This window comes from Schistocerca nitens, chromosome 4 (genome assembly GCF_023898315.1).
Source record: "Schistocerca nitens isolate TAMUIC-IGC-003100 chromosome 4, iqSchNite1.1, whole genome shotgun sequence".
In the NCBI taxonomy this organism is placed as follows: Eukaryota; Metazoa; Arthropoda; class Insecta; order Orthoptera; family Acrididae; genus Schistocerca; species Schistocerca nitens.
This window is the reverse complement of record NC_064617.1, coordinates 292337600-292360088: the sequence shown is the minus strand read 5'-3', so window position 1 is coordinate 292360088 and position 22489 is coordinate 292337600. Positions and strand designations below refer to the sequence as shown.

The window sequence follows — 22489 nt, the reverse complement described above, 5'->3', positions numbered from 1 at the left end:
CCTTCGTGAGTTAGCGCGTGCATCTTGGCCGCCTCTTTCAATTAGTGTGCGTAGTGTTGGCAAGTCTGCTGACACTACAGAAAGGAAAGCGTTTCTGAAGAAGATAAATTTGTTAACATCGAGTAGAGTTTAAGTGTCAGGAAGTCATTTCTGAAACTATTTGTATGGAGTGTAGCCATTTATGGAAGTGAAACATGGACGATAAATAGTTTGGACAAGAAGAGAACAGAAGTTTTTGAAATGTGGTGCTACAGAAGAATGCTGAAGATTAGATGGGTAGATCACATAACTAATGAGGAGGTATTGAATAGGATTGGGGAGAAGAGAAATTTGTTGCACAATGTGACTAGAAGAAGGGATCGGTTGGTAGGACATGTTCTGAGGCATCAAGGGATCACCAATTTAGTACTGGAGGGCAGCGTGGAGGGTAAAAATCGTAGAGGGAGACCAAGAGATGAATACACTAAGCAGATTCAGAAGGATGTAGGTTGCAGTAGTTACTGGGATATGAAGAAGCTTGCACAGGATAGATTAACATGGAGAGCTGCATCAAACCAGTCTCAGGACTGAAGAGCACAACAACGACAACAACGGATACTAACAATATTGATTTATTGGTTTCTGAACATAAGATACTTTATGGATGTGGAAACTTCACTAATCTCTTCCTGCTCCCATAACCTATTTGATATTGACTCCAATTAGTCCTTCAAAAGATTATAAAGTTGATTTAGTACTGAATCAAACTGACATACACCATATTGCCTGTAACACATATTATCAAAAATATTTCTTCCATGATAATTACTTGACAGATAAAAGATGAGAAATAATAATCTACTACTATACAAGGTGTCTACAAAGAAAAAAGTTCGTACCACTTGGATTCCAATGTCTATATGTACCTGGACAGACACAATAATGTCACAAATTGCTCACACAATATCAGCAGTAATACATAATAAATGATGATCTATTGAAGGCTCTCAATTAAAACAGAAGACATGATTAACATAAATCCATAGCTGGACTGAATTAGATGCTTTCCAGCTGTAAAGCCAGGAACTTTAAAACGAAACTTGGTACAGTTCCACATATACCAAGAAGCAAGACAAATGTAAATGCTAATGCAGTTAATGCCAGATAAATAAAAGTTTCAAAAGTACATGTTCATGGCATGTTAATAAAATGTGAAGAAATCACTACATGAAAAGAGATTTTGTTTGAATTTCACCCTCACTATGCATTTGATTTCAACATACACACACTCAAATTCCCTCTGAGCACTCTGAAGTTTAATACAGGAGAGTATTTGAGTTTCCTTAAAGCACAGTCCCCTGGATGAAATAACACAGACTTCTTCAATAAAATACTGAGAATTGGAAAACTACCCAAGATGTCTGATAAAGCTACAGTAATTGGAGTTTTGAAATCAGGCAAAGGAGGAAATGAGGTGGATAAGTACTTATCTATCTCTCAACATAACATGACATCTTAATTACTGGAAACGCCAATTTTCAATTGTATATAAGACGCCACCGATAAAATAATACCAGACTACTTGTACTTCTACAACTATACTATTCAAGACATGATAAGGTGCATGGCAGAGGACACTGTGCACCACTATCAGTCATTTTTTGTTTCACTCGTAAATGGAGTGAGAGAAAAACAACTGTCTCTATACCTCTGTTCAAGCCCTAATTTCTCTTCTCTTGTCTTGTCTTCATAATCCTTATGCAAAATGTATGTTGGTGCAGTAGAACTAGCCTGCAGTCAACTGCAAATGCCAGTTCTCTAAATTTTCTCAACAGCATATCATGAAAAGAATGCTGTCCTCCCTTCGTGTATTCACATTTGAGTTCACAAAACATTAGAGTTCTGTAATATTCACGTATGGATCGAAACTACCGTTAACAAATTTAGCAGCACTGTTTCAATGTCTTCCTTTAATTTAACCTGGTGGGGATTCCAAACACTCAAGCGGTACTCAAAAATGGTTTGTACTGGTGCTTTGTTTACAAATGAGGTACACTTCCCTAAAATTCTCTCCAGCTGACATTCACCTTCCCTAATACTGACCTTACATGCTTGTTCCATTTCACATAACTTCATGACTAGAGTTTTAATCAATGTGACTGAGTGAAGCAGCACACCACTAATACTGTACTCAAACAATACATGATTATTTTTCCTAAGTATCTGCATTAACTTACTTATTCTACATTTAAAGCAGACTACAATTCATCACAATAAACAGAAATTCTGTCTAAATCATCCTGTATTTCCTACAATCACTCAACAAAGACACCTTCCTGTACACAACTGTGCCATAAGCAAACAGCTGCACATTGCTGTTCACTTTGTCTGTCAGATCACTTATGTATGTAGACAACAAGAATGGTCCTACAATACTTTCCTGTGACACTCCTGATGATACCTTTGTCTCTAATGAACACTTACCATCCAGGACAACATACTGAGTCATTCACATCTCAGGGAACATATTCCACATGTTCATAACTTCATTAACAGTCTATGGTGGGGTACCGTGTCAGATGCTTTCTGGTAATCTAATAATATGGAATCCGCGTGTTGTCCTTTACCCGTGGTTTGCAGGATATCATATGACAAAAGGGCAAGATGAGTTTGGCTGGTTTGTTGATTTGGGGGATGGGACCAAACAGCGAGGTCATTGGTCCTATCAGATGAGGGAAGGATGGGGAAGGAAATCTGTCATGCCCTTTCAAAGGAACCATCCCAGCACTGCCTGAAGTGATTTAGGGAAATCACAGAAAACCTAAATCAGGATGACTGGATATGGATTTGAACCATCGTCCTCCCAAATGCAAGTCCAGTGTGGTAACCATTGTGCCACCTTGCTCAGTTGGAGGTGACTTTCACTCAATTGATGCTTTTTAAATCTGTGATGATTTGTGGGCAGAAGCTTTTCAGTCTCAATGAAATTTATTATATCTGAACTTAGAATGTGCTCGCAAATTCAGCAACAAACCATTGTTGAGGATATTGGTCTGTAATTTTGCGGGTCCATTCTTTCACCCTTCTTATATGCAGGAGTCACCTTGTAATGGATCTGGGAGATGTGTTATTTTCTACCGGATTTGCCGATACCAAATTGTAAATGTTTTCTTATATTTTTGTCAGAATTTTTTTTATTGTAATTTGCCTTATTATATGCTAATTTACTTATATTTTTGAGAGTGAAAGCATATTGATTACTATTAGTAAATGTGACTAAGAATATCAAAGAGACTGATTACAAGTGGAAGCTTGTGTGTTGTGTAAAATGTCTTTGACGCTGGAGTCGTCTTTGACTGTAGTCAGTCGGCAGTGAACGCTTGGTGTGTGTTGACGGTAAAACAATAAGCAGGTCACAGTCATAATAATTTGGAAGTGAACAAAAAAAAAAAAAAGGAATTATGTTACTACTTTTTTTGTATAAACTTTAAGAAGAAACCACATTTGAAGAAATGGTATTTGAAGCACCAAAAATGAGGCAAACGCATTGAACCAGGTCATTTCTGCAGCCGACAAAACTGCATTGTGGAATCATACTTCCACTAGACAACTGAAGCCAAGACAAATATAGCCAAGTAAACATTTTACGGAAAAGGTACTGTCACGAAATATGCCAAATTTAAGTAAATAAAAAAAAAAAATAGTGAGCATATTTCAACCTGCACTTTTGTCCAGTCATTTGGAAGTTAGCATCGGTTGAGAGATTCGTGATAAATGCAAGCTAAGTAAGGGGCCAATGCCGAGAGTTCACTCTGTTAACACTGAACTGAGATTCCATCTGGATTTATTTGTGTTCAGCTCTTTTGGTTGCTTTTCAATACCAGGGATGCCTATTTCTGTGTTCTCCATAAGGGGACCTGTGCAGCAGTCAAGCAACGGTATGTCTGCATGATACTCCTGAGTGAATGACTTTTTACAAGTGAAATTTAAAACTTTAGCTTTCTTCTGTTGGTATACCAGGCTGTTTGATGAGTGAGTGGATAGAAGCCTTCAACCTGTTCAGTTACTTTACATAGGATCAGAATTTTCTTGGATTATCAGCGAGATTTTTTGCTGAGGTATAACACTGGAAGTTGTATGCTTCTCACATCATTCTACCTACTCACGCCTGTTGATATTTTTGGTTCTTTTTTGAACAGACTCAACACTCTCTACTTCCACAGCATTTTCCATATTTTGTTATAAAACCTTGGTGGGTCTTTTCAGTTCTTAATCCACTTACTTGGCTTCCTGGAGCACCATTTACATTTATTTTGAACTCTGAACGCAATTCCTGTACCTCCATTCATTGTATAAATAGGATGCTAACAACTGTTTATTTGATCTTTCCAGGATAACAATTCTCCTAACCTTCTGGATTGATTTATTATCTCAAGTATCCATTGTCACCATGATGATCTAATGATCATTAATCCCTGTCTCTATACTGACATTGTCAGTATAAAGACCTATCAGGGCTGGTTGTTGTTACCAGGTCTAAAATGTTTCCATTGTGTATGGGCTGTCTGAGTAGCTGGTCAAGACAGTTTTCGGACACATGTTCAGAACTGCTTTACAAGACTGTCTGTTCATTACCATCTTCAAAGAATCATAGACACGTAGACTATATTCGGTAGGTTAAAGTCACCTGCAACTGATATGGAATGACCAAAGTCCTTCCAGGCTACTGAGTGTAGACTTTTTTGAATGATATCACAACTGCTATAGTGGAAATGGCTGGCTGGTAAAATCATGTAATGATTAACCAACATCACCTAAGCCAGTTACTCATGTGCAGATAACTCTGCAGTCACTTTCAATTCTGACCTCAATAGACGCAATATTTTTGTCGTCTGCAATGGAGAGCCCCCTTCCAATTGAGTCCTACCTGTCTTTTTTCAAATATATTCCATGCATTGTTAAATATTTTGGAGTTTTTAGTTCGGGTTTCATCCAGCTCTTGGTTCCAAGTACAATCTGAGCATGACAACTTGCCTGCAGGGTGATAAATTGAGGAACTTTGTTACCAATGCTTAAGAAATTTACTGTTACAATTTTGACATTTGTAGTGCCTTTACTTTATACAAGATAAACAGCTAACAAGATGGTACCTAACAACATGGACATTTTTCTGTAAAGAGGGCACAGGCTCATAAGCTACTTTCATTTGCTAGACAACAGCAGAAAATCACATCCACGATATTACCTATGGACTAGTAGTGGAAACCAAAAAGACAGAGTGCTGGACAATTTGTACATGCAAGTAGCATAATAATAGAGTAGTAAGGACAAAACTGAAGCCATTTCTATAGGTAGATAAGACATCATTATACACTTAGGATTGCAAGTAATTTACTGTAAAATAACACTCACTAACATGACTGAAACGACAGTGCTAGAGAACTGAAACAACACAAGTGGTTATTGTCTACCTAATGCTCAGACTAATGTGTACCTAGAGTAACTGAACTCTTTTGGTCCTGTTGACAGAGTGCCAATACAATGAATGTGCTCGAGTAAGAAATGAAATGTTTTTCAACTTCCCATATGGATAAGATTTTGAATCTCAGAAAGTTCTGTGTTTCTGGACCTACGATTATAGGAAATTTTTTTAGTACTACCTCTTCTCAAAATACACAATGTTTTCTTTAAACATGTGTATAAGTCAAACTACTAGCATAATTTGACATAAATGCATACTTGTATTATGATTTGGTCATTGAGTTATTTTGACTATTTTTAAGACAAATTAGTAAATCATGATGATGATTTAAAGCTGTTCAACAGAAAATTACCTTATGTAAATGCATTTGTAATTTATTCTTTGCTTCCAGTATTTCTGATGACCTGTTTGCCAATGAATTATTTGTAGCATTCCATGAATTCCAGATTTCATTTGCACAGGCATTTATAAGATTATCACTGTCAGAACGAGACTGTGAAGACTTAAAACGCTCATTTTGTGATCTTTGGATTATGCGATTACTATTCTCAGCCCATGTTTCTGGAACAGTCACCCTGAAATATGAATAACTCATGCATCACAGAAAAATAAATACAAAAATGTTTAACACACATAAAAAGTTGGCTTACCCAGAATTACATACAAGGGCAGTGGCCTCTAACACAGTTGACAGGAACACACAAATTAGGACTCATACAATAGATGGAAACAAGAGAGATGAAGACAAAGGGAAAGGTGTCAGCAGTGTTGTGGGATCATGAATTATAGACTATTAAACAAAAGACCATTTTTTTTTAAAAGGATGATAGAACATGGGGTTAAATGACAAAAAAATAGACAAAAGTAAATCTGGATGGTCAGACAGTGTTTGATCCCACTCTTCTTACATATGAGCCCAATGCAGTAAATAATGCACTACCTTACTACTTTCTTAAGTTAGAGATGGCAAAAAAGGCAAACACAAAAAGGGAAAAAAGTTGGAAAACTGAGTCACAAAAATGGGTGGAATAAGAAAGGCATGAAGGTACGCTGGAGGATAAGTACTGAAGACTGGAGAGAAAATGACAGAGTATGAAAGGAAAGCTAAAGCAGGGTGAGATACAGCATGGTATCAGCATGAATGGTTGTGATCAAAGGCAGGTACCCATCCCCACAAAAAAAAGGAAAGTGGTCCTAGGTAGAAGGATATAAAATGATGTGTATTTGGTTACAAGCATTCAGGTCTTACGAACTGCCAGAACCCTCATGAATGGGTAGCAGTCACAGCAGATGTGGCTTGTAGTTAAAGGCTCTGAGACAAAGACACCTCAAACTATATTTCTCTGTAATGTGTTACAGAATTTAAATTATGAGGACATATTTCAAATATTTCCCACATGAATAACAGCAATCAAAATTTCTGGAATTGATATCGAGCGATGTTTTTCAAACAGGTAGCAGCTAGTCTTAAGGCTGCACCTTGATATGAAGGTTAGATATATGTAGTAGGGTCTTGGGGGCATTGCTTCCACAGAGTACAGCTCTTATGAGCCTCCTGAAGGCTCAACTAGCAGAGCCTAAGAGTATCCCACTAATTTTCACATTATTTTCAAGTTCTGTTGTTTACATAAAAAGGGAATGAACAGAGCAGCTGAAACTTCACTACCAGAGCCATGTCTCTGTATATCTCTATGTTTTCATGTGTTATTAACGGTTGTTAAGTATCACTGTTTCTATAGCGTGTTTTAGATAGATTTTTTTCTGGAACTGGCAATTCTATTCACTGTGGGAATAATTTTGTAGCTATCTCACCAGAGTGCACCAGAATATTGTAACATAAGTATCACCACCTAACGAGAGTTTCACAAATGAACAGAGGAAATACCTGCATGAAAAATGTCCCGTTACCATTATTAGCAAGTTCCTTTTTGTGAGGGCATTGTGCCTGAGTTCTAGTGAGATTTACTTTCTTGCAAATAACTGTGAATCTGAAAACAGTACAATATGAGTTCAGTGTGCAATTTATTAAACAAAAAATTGGAACATGACCTTGAAAACAAACTATTTAACTGTCCAAAATTTAATGAAATGCAGTGCAGAATGGCAGACAAGATGATTTCATCTATAAACAAAAGAATGAAGGTAAGTAAAACAATCATTGTTAGGTGATAAGAAGCAGTTCGTTTGTTGTAGCTAACTATTTATGCTACTAAATGAAGGGCTTAAAATGAGTGGAAATGTATTTTTTCCAAGTGAAGCCATATTTACCACCATTTTAGCACAATGAAACAACTAAAAATGACTCATTCTGAGAGACATTTAATGTGGTGTATCACTTAAACTTCAGGGTGTCCATAATTAAAGTTCCTGTTTCAAAATGCTGAAGAAAGAGAACCACTTCCCAGAATAAACAAATCAATGGCATTGCAGCAGTCACTTCACTTGCTGTGCAATGTGCAGAGGAGCATCATCTTGATAACAATGATCCTATCCACACATCCACACTGTTGTAGGGTTGGAAAGGCATTGGATGCTGGTGCACAAATCTGAACAGCATACTACTGATGTAGGGGGAAATGTCAAGGAATAAAAAAAATTAACAAAAAATTTGCCACTAAATGACATTGTACGCTTTTTAAAATAAACGGGTTCAGTACAAACAGCAGATGAACTGGAATACAATGGCTATGGTTTTTGCTGTAAATTACACCAACTGAGCATCACTGCACAAATTCAACAATCAACAGTTGTGACACTGTTAGTTAAGTAAGCCCATCCACCCTGGCTAGGTAGTACCAAACTGGATGTCAAAAACTGGTTTTTAATTGTCTGGAGACCAAAAACCACATACAAAACAAAATGACATTAGTTTTTAATTTTCTGGGGCCAAAAACTACATAAAAATCACAATGACATCACTTTCTAATTCTCATGAGACTGGCGAAAGACATGCTCAATATGCTGTCCACCATTTTCTGCTGCAACTTGAGATTGACAAACAGCACATTCCACAACACATCAGACTGTCTCGTGGATCACAATCAGAATGAAGTGCACAATGTGTGCCTTCAATTCAGTTATGTATGTACTCAGAGCACATCAACTTTTAGATAACCACACAGCCAGTTGTCACACGGATAAAGATCAGATGATCTGGATGGCCAAGCTGTAGGGAAATGATGGCTGATAATTCCAGCATTTCTGAAAAGCCTCTGCAGTAGCCACTTAACTTGCTTGCAATGTGCAGAGGAGCGCCATCTGGAATAAAAATGATCCTACCCACACATCCACTGTTGTAGACTTGGGATGACACTGGATGTTGGTGCATAAAGTCTCTCATAGTGTTTGCCAGTACAGGTAATAGGACCCGCAGGACTCATCTCCTAAAAAAAAACCGCCTACGATAAATGATACCATTAACCCACACAACACAGTCATTTTTGCAAAATGGAATGGTACTGGTTGACGTGTGTGCAAATTTTCTGTTGTCCATTTTCTGCAATTCTGTGTATGGACATATTCTTGGAGATGGAAATGGGCTTCATCTGCCCACAGAATGTCCTATGTCCACATGCATGCCAGCTAGAAATTCCAGACTGAATGTTTGTCTTGCTGGTAGTTCAGCAAGGAAGCAATCCTGAACACTGGTGACTTTGTATGGATAGCAATACAGGATGTTTCATTGGATTTTACGGACCACGTTCACAGGCATGTCCAGTGTTCAGGTAATTCCCCATGCACTACGTGTTTGTGTACCACCACTAGACTGCTCCAGCAATGCCATGGCCTAATCTTCGACAGACATTGACTTTCTTCACTCTGCCACATTTTACTTCAAAAGCCCCTGTCTTTTTGAATTTTGTAATCATTTTCTCCAGACCCTTAGCAGACATTGGACAATGCCTTTTTTCATCCCTTTGAGTTTCTGAAACTTCTGATGGGCTACTGGTGCACAGTCACCATTCCCATAAAAGAACTTTACCAGCAGTGTGCAATCCTACATGGAGATAGTCATGTTGGGCATCTCAGATGCAAACTGAGGAACAGCTGTGTACCACACATCTGTTGGTGTGCATATTCTGATGCTTACGCAGCCATGAATTGGTCAAATTTTCGTTAATTTTTTTTGTTCTGTGACATTTCCCCTGCGCCAATAATACGCTATTCAAATTTGATGTCATTCTGAGCAGTAGTTCTCCTTCTACAGTGTTTTGAAAGTGGGGCTTTAGTTATGGACATCCAGTACATATTTTCATAATACACAAGTACAGAGTTTTCCATTTATCTGAGGAACGCATGTTGTGTTTGCCCACCACCAGTGCCATAAAGGCTGATCGAATGGGTCCCATGTCTCCCTGTTAATGCCGCACTGTACGCCTTTTTGGCCAGTGTCATTAAAACGGTAAAACAAACATCACAAGTGTAACACTGAATTCTGCAATTGTAACAATGGCAAAGCCAAATTATTCCATTCCACAATCAGTGTTTATTTAAGATTTGTATGTGTGTGCAGAGTCCACTCGTATTGTCCGGAAGTTGATTGAAAAAAGTTTTGAGTTGTTTGAATCCTGTGTCGTCATGCAATTCATAAATTAGTGAATAAATTTCTTGAATTGAGATGTGTTCATGACAAGAAGTGTAAACAACAATGTACACCGGGGCCTTTACCTTTCGCGGGCAAGTGCTCTACCAACTGAGCTACCCAAGCACGACTCACGCCCCGTCCTCACAGCTTTACTTCTGCCAGTACCTCGTCTCCTACCTTCCAAGGAAGTAAAGCTGTGAGGACGGGGCGTGAGTCGTGCTTGGGTAGCTCAGTTGGTAGAGCACTTGCCCGCGAAAGGCAAAGGCCCCAAGTTCGAGTCTCAGTCCAGCACACAGTTTTAACCTGCCAGGAAGTTTCATATCAGCGCACATTCCACTGTAGAGTGAAAATTTCATTCTGAAACAATGTACACTGCTTACAGGAACTCATGTTGATGACACAGCATATCTCCTAGAAAATTCCCTAAAAAGTCTCTTAGGTATCTTTCATAGCAAACATTAATTTTTTGCACCTCTGCACAAGAGCTGGTATGTTGCTTGGGCAAGGCCTTATAAAGTAACAGTAGTGCAAGAACTTAAACCTGGTGATCCTGCACACAGTGATAAGTTTTGCGAATGAGTTTTGAAAGAAGTGCACGATGGTGAAATAGATCCCTACCTCATTCTGTTTTCAGAAGAGGCTTGGTTCCATCTACATGGGTTTGCTAATTCCCAAACTGTCAAAAACTGAGTACCAATAGACCTATTCTGCTTCATGAGGAACCCCTTCACAAAATAGGGTGTGGTGTACAGTTAGTGGTGACAGAATAATAGCACCATTTTTTTAAAGCTACAGGTAACAGTGAAAGATATGTGCAAAGCATTTCGCAACCAATTTTTAATGAATTGAGAGCATCAGAGACACAAATCATTTATTTTACCACAAAATGAGTTGTACAGAATATACTAGAAATACCATATGAGGACAATCACCTTGCCACCACGAACTGTACCAAATTTCTAGGTGTAATGCTGAACAAGAATTTATCATGGACAGACCATGTAGATGCCAAGTGTCATCATCTAAATATTCTAATATTTGCAAAGAATATTATAAGCAGTATAACAGAAACACCAGTCAAAAAATTTGTATATCATGCATGCTTTGTTATCTGTGATTAGATATGGTATAATTTTTTGGGGATCACAGAAAACAAACTTACACAGAGTCTTTAGGCTACAGGAAAAAAATCATTAGAGCCATAGCAGGTGCAGAAAAAAGACAATCGTGCAGACCTCTGTTCAAGGCCCTTGATCTTATGACTGTCCCTGGCCTCTATATCTATGAGACAATTAAGTTTTCTAAACAAAACCCACAACTTTTTGAGGATAACCTGTTTAAGCACGATTATGAAACAAGAAACAAATATCAATATAAGTTACCATGTCATACGCTAAAACTGCTGGAAAAGACACCTTACTATATGGGTATGAGGCTAGGAAATAAAGTCTGTGAAAAATTTAAAAATTATGAACCAAAATAATTTGGACATCATTTAAAAAAATACCTAGCAAGTAAATAATATTACAGTGTAGAAGAATTTATGGCTGACTGTCACAAATAACTGTGCCTGATGTTACATTTTATTCTGTCATGCTAAAAAAGTACTTTAAGTAAATACTTATTCTTAATTTTACTTTATTTTCAACATGATTATTTTAAATCATTTTGTGGTGCTTAAAATTACAAAATACCTGTAATTATTCTGTATACTTACAATTAGAATTAGCTTTAAACTGACAAGTCACCTACGTCCCAATCATCTGATTGTATATGACATGTTATGTGACAATAAAATTTCTATTCTATTCTATCACAAAGAACTGTATGACAATGTATTTCAACAAGACATGCTTATGTTGAGGTGTGACCCCAAAGTACGCAAGATTAAAACTGTTCAACAACACCCAGCAGTGATGAGGATCACACAACACTACAAACTGTCCTGGCCTTTGAATATTATGTAATATGAAAATGCCTAAGGCAATTTTCATCTGATGAAAAGTGTGGCAGAGACAAGTGAAGCTCCAAGTTCCCAAAGAGAATTACATTGTGTGATCAATAAGTTCTTGAATTGATGTCAGAAATATGAGGAAAACAATGGCATGCAGTTCCAGCATTTCCTTGCATGAAATGGAAGAGTACAAAATTTATTTGCAGATTTTTTACTTTCAGTACTGTAGTAGTTGATGGGCGACACAGTATGTGATTCACCAGGCAGTGGAGTTCTTGTTACCCTCTATCTACTGTGCTCTATGTGGTCATCAGTTAATAGAACACCCTGTATAAATACAAAAACCAACAAATACAGTATGCTAGTTTCACAAACACTTTAATCAACATTTCAGCTTGTAGGATTGCTTCTGTCAGGCAATCACAGCATGTGGTATCACAGAAACAATCACTATTTCATCTTTCCAACTCATAAACACCACAGACTGAGCACAAACAAAACAGAAAATGTCTCAAGTTCACACTTGGGGAAAAAACTATTAAGCATGCAGCAAAAGTAATATGAAATGCATTGAAGATCTCTCAAAAATGTGATTTTTAGTATGATTTGTTGTGATAAAGTATTGGGAACTGTGACATCAGTGAATAAATATGCTAAATAGAGATCTCATCTTGGAGTTAGCTTTTGGTGTTATTTAGTAGTTGATTATGGAACAGAAAGGAGATACAAAATGTAAACTTTTGGGTATAGTGCGATATTAGCCTCCACCTCCACTGCCCCTGAAATCTTGGTTGTGGTGATATACTGTCTGTAGTGTAGCACAAAGTCTAGATTAGTTCTGAGCAATACATGTTGCAACCTTCCCAAGTGTAAAAGCGCAAGCCACATCTGGGTCATTGCACATATTAACAAAGAGAAGCAACTCTCAGAAACAACATTAAAAATTAACTATCATTCAGATTCTCCACAATTCTACTCTGTTTTGCATTTCTACCATTTGTGCACATATAGGCTACAATTAATATGGTAAAAATTATAGGAAAGCTGCTAGATGTTAATAAAATTTGATACTACTCAGTTATGCGAAAAGCTACTGTTAGTCTACTATATCTAGGTTGATATCTAAAGACTTGACATTTATCACTGAATAACATGTAAGATTTATGGAGATGCTGAGAACCATAAGATGAAAAGTTACACTGAAGCATAACAAATTCTCCTATTTCTCTCACTCAGACATAAGAAAAGACAGAACCCACAACACTGTCTCGTATGGCGACGAGTGTGGACAGTGTGAGTGAAGAGATAATGAGAAAGTCCAAAGGCCAGACTGCCTACTGGATGGTCAAAATATTTGTTGGAGAAAGGAAACAGTTCAAACAATAAAAGCATTCTTTGTAAACTGTAAATATGTGATAAAGAAAATGTTGTACATATCTAAATTAGACACCTGAACAACTGAATGTAGTTAGTTAAAATTGTGACCAACCTCAAACTTAAAAATAAATTCAGAAGTAGTTGCAGAAATGAGAGGTAGTAAGCCAAACAATGAGAAAACTTTCCCCTATCAGTGGACAAAGACAGCAATGGATACACTACACAGAACAGACCATGTTGGAACTTGGGCAGGTGCAGCTATATGGGACATGTTCGCTGAGACAAAGAGTGCATTCACAGTGTCACATATTATTCACCCAGGGTAACACTGTGAAGATGAGACTATAGTATATCATGTACCATAAACAGCTAAAAGGTGAGTGGAAAATGAAAATGCAGTGTGCAATTAACTTTTTGAGAAAAATTTCAGCCTAAATTTTGGAAGTGTTTGGTAGTGAGGCTATATGGGTTAGTCATGGAAAGTTTCATAGTTCTAGGCTGTCAAGTTTTAAGCCTATGTATAATGAAGGAATGTGAAATTGTTCAATGGAACCATTTCAGTTTCCTACTTCTTCAAACTTGCAAATGACAATCTCACATCATGTCACAACTGATTGTCCCTGTTCAGTTCAAGTAATAGACAGTAAAGTTTTTGTTCACTGATAAATAATCAGTTTGGTTTTGATGTATGGTATTGTGGTTAAAAGAAAGACTAATAGTATAATTGCATATCTTTCCAAATATGCCAATATTACTAACTGAATTCCTGTGCTCTAGTACTAATTAACTATCATAACAGAAATGCCCTTTGTGTGGCTCTATGTTGAACTGGTACTGGACATCGGACAGTGATAACAACAGGTGTATAAAACCAGTAGCATAAGGGTCCTCACTAAATAATTGTAACTTCTATAACAGTAACCCTTAAATGAAGGCACCCGGTTAACATAAAAGATTTGTTTCACAGGCCAAAACCATTCAATGGAAATACCTTCAAGAACATTTATTAAATAAAGCTCTTTGCATAAAGTCATTTTACAATAAATGAAAAGTAAATTCATACAGTAAACTCAATCTTCTGAGCACTCATTATAACACATCCTGCAGATGAGTCTAATGTCTTCTATGATGCTAGGTTGGGCTTCACCATTGTTTTCACATTTCAAAAAGTGAAAGTGCTCATGCAGGAGAAATGGGTTGAAATTTAAACTCTCAGAGCTAAAGGTTTAAATTTTGCTGCAACATAAATAGACGGGGAGGGCCCAACTGGCTATGTGCAAAACTATAGTTCTGAAAGTGAAAGTCACTCTCCTTGGGGATAGAATCAGCATGGCCCGGCACCTCAACGGTGGGTGGTAGATGACAATAAACATACAGTGAGAACTGGACTGGTGAGCACCCACCAACTGTTTACTCATAAGCTTTCTTGAGAGTACTAATTTGACATGGTCACAGCTAATAAGCAATACGCTACAGTTTTTGCAGTAGCAGCATGAGTGACTAGCTGGCCAAGTCTGCCATTAATTAATACAGTAGTATAGTATAATCACAACATGAGGTAGGTCTGAAACAGTCTCATCTTCATATAAGAAAGTCATAAAAGATTGAGGCCCATTTAAAGAACACTGTTATTTGTCATGCAACTAACAGGTATCTTCAATCCTTAACTGTAGATAATCAGATAATTTATAGAAGAAATGATTAATAAAGTACAGTTTTAATATTATTTTGAATTTTTGCAGATTCCTACTGTTAATTGCTTACTGTGCTGGGAGGGGGGGGACCTTATTGAACAGTTTTAATATTATTTTGAATTTTTGCAGATTCCTACTGTTAATTGCTTACTGTGCTGGGAGGGGGTGGGGGGGACCTTATTGAACACCATTTCACTCATCATCATCATCAGATTCAGGTTGCAGTTCAGTTTTCTGGCTGCTGGTGACAACTTGATCTACATTTTTACAGCTCTTTCTCAGGGATTCTATCCCAAAGGAGACAACTTTTGGCAATATCCTTCTTAACTATGATGATCCATCTTCTTCTTGGCCAGCCGACGTATCTTTTCCCATTTATAGTCATTTCAAAGAATTTATTCGCCACCCTGGTTTCTTCCATCCATTTCACATGACCATACATCTTTAGCTGGATTGGAAGTTTTTCCAGTGCATTGAGTTTTACACCTGCATCCATTCTATTCCTTTCATTTCTTATCTTGTCCTTTTTCGTTTGCAGCAGCACAGATATAAGAAACTTCATTTCAGCAACTTGGACTTGGTTAGTCTCTCTCTCTCTCTGTCAGAGCACAGGCCCACAATGAGTACATCAAAATGGGAGTAATAGGTGTTGAAGATGGTTAGTTTTGTCTTGTGTGGTATCTGGTCGTTCCAAAGGAAGCACCTTACTTGATTGTAAAACTGGGCAGCTTCATGCATACAGTTTATAACTTCACTTCGAGTTAAGTTTTTGCAATCCATCACACTGTCCAAATTTGGAAAGTGATGCACATTAATCAGGGTTATTCCAGCAGACTACTGCACTAAAATACAAAACTTCACATTTCAACTTAGACCAGGAGGTAATCTACATGAAAATTATGTTTGTTTCTTGTATTGCTGTTGTTGTTTCAATCACAGTTTACCTGAAAGTGATTTTTATTGTTAGTTCCACATACCATTCAAGACTAAAGTTATTATAAAATTTGTTTAAGCATTCCAAGATCTTTGTAGAGACCTCTGCAAACATGAGGGTATCTACTTAAAGTTGCTCTAGACTTCTCTGGAGAACTCCTGATTTCACCTTTATTTCTGATAAATATTTACCATAAAGGGTAATGTACTGTGCTCCATCTCTAACAAGTCTTCAAGTCACTTGTATATCTGAGGGTCTGCCCCATATGCTTGGCTTTTTGCTCAAAGTATGAAGTGTGATACGGTGCTGACACTTTCTGGAAAGTTAGATGTATAGAATCTCTCTGCTGACCTGGATCTCTGGATTGATGGATATTGTGTGTGAATATCACAAGCTGTGTTTCACTACATCTATGCCAATCTAGAACAGAAGCTTTTCAGCCTCTACGAAACTCATTCTTTATGATCTTAGAATACGGTCAAGGATCCAGACACATACTGATATTTTGGATAATGATATATAATTTTGAGTATCCATTCTTTCATGCTATTCCTATATACGAGAGGAACCTGCATTTTTTCCAGTTGCTTGGGGCTGTTTGCTATGCTAGAGATTCACGATAAATGCAAGCTAAGAAAGGGGACAATGACAGAGAGAACTCTGTAAACTTTAACTAGAAATCTTTGAGCCTGAGACCTTACAGGTTTCCAATTGTTTTATTATAAAAATAAAAACTTGGCAACTTGGGCGTGCCAGTAACATTTTTCCAGATATCATCTGGCTGCTTGCTGCTACTGCTTATACAGCTACAAGCCACACTTCTGTAGCCAGAAGCGGGGGATGGTACTACTCATACAAAACTCAACTGCGCATGCGCACGAGCCCGCTCACAACTTCTCAGGCAAATCTAATGTAAACAATTGTGACGTCACGCTCATTGGAGGCAATTTATTGTTACGAAGCATTAAATAGTTTTCCTAAAGCCTTTGACACATTTTCCTGTTGACAGATCCTTGTATGAGCACTGTGTTTTGTTGTATATGGTGCATTTCCTTTGCAACTTAAGTTTTATATTTGTTTTTTTTTCTCCCATTCATGTTTAATTGCTGTAGTATTATTCTGTAGTAACAGGATACAGTAATACTCTATTTTAGAGTATTGGTTCTTACCAGTCAAAATTACAAAAATTTAACTGATAACTAAAACAAGGAAAAATTTCTGGAATTCTAAAAAGTTCCCAGGTTTTTCCCAGATCTCCCGGGTCGTATAAACCCTCTGTAAGCACTCACATAGGATATGCGAAGCAACCAGGAAATGGTTGTGATGTGGACACGCTGATCTGCTTTCACCATTGCATCCATGCAGGAAATGTTGTCATCATTCAGTGACGAATGCGGCCTCCACAACCGCTCATTTTCATGGAAGACTTCATGGCCTTTGTCGAACTCACAACACCGCCACCTCACAGTTATCAAAGTGACACAGTTTTCCCCATATGTGGGCTGCATTTCCATGTAGATCTTGATAGGTGTTTGTCCCTTGCTCCATAGAAAACAAATCACATTTCGTTGCTCTATCACCATGAACATATGAAGCACAACTGGCATCTTTAAAAACTGACAGCACTGCCATGTGATGAAGCTACCAGCAGATAAGGCTGGCACAAACCAAGAAAGGTCCAATGCTGGGAATGGATATGTTGATTTCGCATTTACAGACTTTCTGATTTGCCCTCATACTATCACCTCTGGTTTGCATAGCTGATATTTGGACAGCAGCCATTATATTTCTGATGTGTGAAGCCAGGAGCAGCACACTATCTTTGACTCTTCAACTATACCTTCAACAAGATAACAAAAGACTACAGATTGCTCATGCTGTCCTGACCTACTTCTATAGAGTGTATTTGACAGTTACATTGGCCAGCATTTTCTCCAGATTTCTCACCATCGGTTGCCAACAGATTGGCATGGCACCACTCACTTGCTAGACTTTATGATTGATGAACCTTGGCATGCAGAAGAAGCAGCATGGAGTGATGTACCTGTATTTGCCATCCAAGCTCAGTTCAATTTGATGCCTAGCCGGTTAGAACCACTGTTTCTCTGTGTACTAAATTTCACACCCTGTACACTCCCAGATTACCTACAAATGTAATAAAGCATTCTTCTTACTATATGACATACATTATAGGTCAGATTTCATTATTTGCTATCCTGGTGTAGTAGTTTTAATGGCCAGCAGTGGAAATAAGCTATCCAAAATGTTACTGTCATTGCCCTACTGGTCTGGATGGTTAAAAACTCCTGATTTATAATGAGTTATGCCATTATGTAAAATATGCCATATTAATTTTTTATTTTTTATATTGTGTATGAAAATATTCTGTAGTTTTATTTGCAATATACCAGATGTTGTAGTTCCAGTTATTAATCATCAAAGGTCTGCTGTCTAAATAAGCTAGCCCTAGTCAGTAGAATACTATAAACTCAGTAGTACATGAAGCAGTGAATATGATGCCAAATGTAATTTGTAATTTCATTTTTTTCATTCACGCATACGTGGACTTCCACAATGTTCTAATGTCTTCATTATTAAGTCTCATAATGCAACTAATTTCAAAAACGTGAATAAAAGTTGTAATTTGATTCAGCTATAGTTTCCAGTGTAAAAAACTCCTATGTCAGCAACTTAGGGATTTACATTCTCCAACTGTATACAAAGTTAACATTATGTACAGAAATATATGTAAGAGTGCATATAGTAAGTTTATAATAGCAGAACAAGGAGCTACTGAATGTCGAATGGAAGTAGGCTTTGTTGATGCATTACTTGTTATAAGATGTAATTTGAAAGCATAGTGACTAAAGAAATTGTTATGTGGCACACAACAGCTGTAATATTTGAAATGCCATCAACATACAAACAGTAAGTATTAGATGGTATTAAGCCACTTAAAGATGGAAAAAAAAGCACAAAATGCCTTTACTCAACAAGAAAGTTACAAAAATAATTTGCTGTTGTATCTTGCAAATAATGTAGTTTTAGTGTTAGAAATTTCACAAACATCAGTTAACAGAGCAAAAAACATTTTAGAAAAACATGAAATCAGTCTTCTAATACTGATTGCAAAGACAGAAAAAATAAGATTTGGAACTTCAAAGTAATCACGCACTTAAAATATTTGTACTAAGACATAATGAATTGACAAGCTTTAAGTGGGGAAATAAATACTGCTCTTGTGTGCTCAAGAACAGCCTAAATGATTTTTGTAAGATGGGCTTGATAGCTAGGCATCTCTGACAAAAAGCCACAATTACGATTTTAATAGCAAAAAACTGTTCAACTGATAACTGTGAGCTGATACTTGATTATTCAAAGTTAAATACTTCATAAGATACAAAATGTATTATTTCATGCTATCATTTCTGTGTGCATAAAAAGTGGAAAAAATCTATTAATATTTTTCAATGTGACACACAAGTAACTCAATAAATTATAAAGATGAACGTTTCCCATAATTTAGATGTGTTCGTATGTGTGTCACAAATAACATCTTACACATTCCCTCATCAGTCAACCTGTTAGTTTCCCACATTTAAACTAATGGAAAAATTTATAATGATATGTAGCGTACATTAACAAACATCATCATATTCTAAGGAACAGGTACCGTTTCAAACAGGATTGCTCAGCTCCATGATTTCATGGAGCCCTTGGCCAACTGCATTCTTCAGATTATCAAAATCAAACTGCTAAGAATGTATTGTTAAGGGTGTAGTAGCTTGTCTGTGGTGATCTTTTCCTAAACACAGTGTTATTTAAAACTGCAATAAAGTTTCCTCACTAACTATATCTACATCTGCATCTACACCCCGCAAACCAATGTGAAGTGCATGGCAGAGGGACGTCACATTTTACCAGTTTCTTCACGTACAGAGCACAGGAATAATGATTGTTCGAATGCCTCCGCGTGTGCTGTAATTAAGCTAATCTTGTCCTCACAATCCCTATTTGAACCATATGTTCTAGTATATTTGTAGAGTCATCACTCAATGCCGGTTTTTGAAACTTCGTTAGTAGACCTTCTGAGGTTAATTTATGCCTATCTTTAAGAGTCTGCCAGTTCAGTTTCTTCGGCATCTTGGTAACTCTCTCCCACAGGTCGAATAAACCTGTGACCATTTGTGCTGCCTCCCCTGTAAACATTCAATATCCCCTGTTAGTCATATATGGTATTGACCCCAAACACTTGAAAAAAATTCCAGAATGGGTCACACGACTGATTTGTAGACCAATTGCTCTTCCTCAGTATGCCACCAGTAAATTGAAGTCTTCCACCTTCTTTACCCATGACAGAGCCTATGTGATCATTCACTCTCATATTCCTGCAGAGTGTTACACCCAGGTATTTGTATGAGTTTGTTGATTGCAACTGTGAGTCATTGATACAATAATCATAGGATACTACATTTTCTCATTTTGTGATGTGCACAATTTTACATTTCCGAACATTTAAAGGAAGTTGTCAATCTTTGCACCACTGTGAAATCTTATCACAATCTCACTGAGTATTTATGCAGCTTCTCTCAGACAGTACTTCATTACAATTAACTGCATCATCTGCAAAAAGTCTGATGTAACTATATACATTGTCCACTCGGCCATTAATATACAACATGGACAGCAAGGGTCCTAACACACTTCCCTGGGACACACCCAAAGTTACTTCTACACCTGAAGCTTTCTCTCCAGCCAAGATAACATGCTGCATCCTCCCTACCAAAAAGCCCTCAATCCAGTCACAAATTTCATTCTGACTAGCCATGTTGTATTCACACAGTAGTTCGCGCTACGTATCATTGGAAAGATTCGTATTATACTGTCACCTACATAGTGTACATTCACCCACAATAAATGCAAGTATCAGTTTAGTATCTTAATCATGAATCATAGTGCTCTAAAAATACACACAGATCTTAACTTACACTAGAAGGTAATTATGTATTTAAAAACAACAATGAGAATTTAATAAATCATACTTACGTTGGATCAAACTTTTCTATGCCCCCAAAATAATTGATGCCTCTTGAGAAATTGTTCAACTGATGGCACACTGTATCAATATCCAGTGTGGATTCTTTTAAGTTTAAATCGGTTTCCAACTCATGCTGGGCAGCTCGATTGTTACGGAGCTTTATGAAATAAAAGAGAACAAATACTGTTTACTAAACAAAATCTGTTGACGGTGATGACCAATCATGCAAGATTATTGTTGTAGGTGTGACAACAATAAAAGAATAATGATTTTATAAAATGTGTTCTTATTTATCATGAAACTTGATTATAACAACACACCATGACCTCTATAACTTAAATACAGGGAATTGGAGTAGGGTTATTTTAAAAATAATTTTATTATATGAGATGTTTAGCCATAGCATGCTTAAATAACTCTAGGTTGACTTACAGCTGGAGGATAAGACATAGATGCTGCATAGTCTGCAAGCAATCCTAAATCTCTTGACCAGTGGCTACCAATAATTATTGTGTATGCAGCAGCAACACCACAAAAAATTGTGTCAACTCATAAGTTATACCTGGCAGAGGGAATTACATATGCTTTGTGAGTGTAACACTATGAAAGGCCCCTATTCTGTACCCTAACATTGCATCAGTGTGGGAGATGGCCAGTGTGGATATGCCGAATATTCTTGGTTTTCAAGGTGGGGCAGCAGGGCAGTGTGATGTGCCTTAAGAGCACTCATTGGGTTCCTCGTAACAATTTGTAGCCAAATGATGCATTCAATATCTTCTACATCTACACATATACTCGAAGAGCCACTGTACAGTCATCACAGGATGTACTTCATATTATTATTAGTGAGTTTCTATCCTATTCCATTTTTATATTGAGCAGGGAGGAATGAATGTCTACATTAACATCTTGCATGCGATTTTCTATAAAGATCCACTGCATTTTCCCAGAATCCTTCCAACAAATGCAAGCCTTCCACAATACTGATTTTACATGATTTTTCTACACTGAAGAGCCAAAGAAACTGGTGCACCTGCCTAATATCGTATAGGGCCCCTGCGAGCATGCAGAAGTGCTGCAACATGACATGGCGTTAAGTTGATTAATGTCTGAAGTAGGGCTGTCCATAAATCCATAAGAGTATTGGGGGGGGGGGGGGAGATTTCTTCTGAACAGCACGATGCAAGGCATCCCAAATGTGCTCACTAATGTTCATATCTGGGGAGTTTGGTGGCCAGCAGAAGTGTTTAATCTCATAAGAGTGTTCTTGGAGCCACTCTGTAGCAATTCTGGCATAGGGTGTCGCATTGTCCTGCTGGAATTGCCCAAGTCCGTCGGAATTCACAACTGACATGAATGGATGTAGGTGATCAGACAGGATGCTAATGTATGTGTCAACTGTCAAAGTCGTATCTATATTAACAATATTGGAATGTAACAATATCT

General features: G+C 37.3%; 1 protein-coding gene across 1 annotated transcript in view; it reads right to left on the bottom strand.

Annotated features, from left to right (window-relative positions):
* The window catches only part of LOC126252803 (tektin-3-like), a 166098-nt gene that overhangs the window by 16916 nt on the left and 126693 nt on the right, over positions 1–22489 (bottom strand). The window contains exons 7-8 of the mRNA XM_049953738.1: positions 21052–21200; positions 5814–6036 (exon numbers count right to left, since the gene is read on the bottom strand). Coding sequence (XP_049809695.1) covers positions 5814–6036; positions 21052–21200 — 372 coding nt within the window. The remainder of the gene's footprint in view (positions 1–5813; positions 6037–21051; positions 21201–22489) is intronic.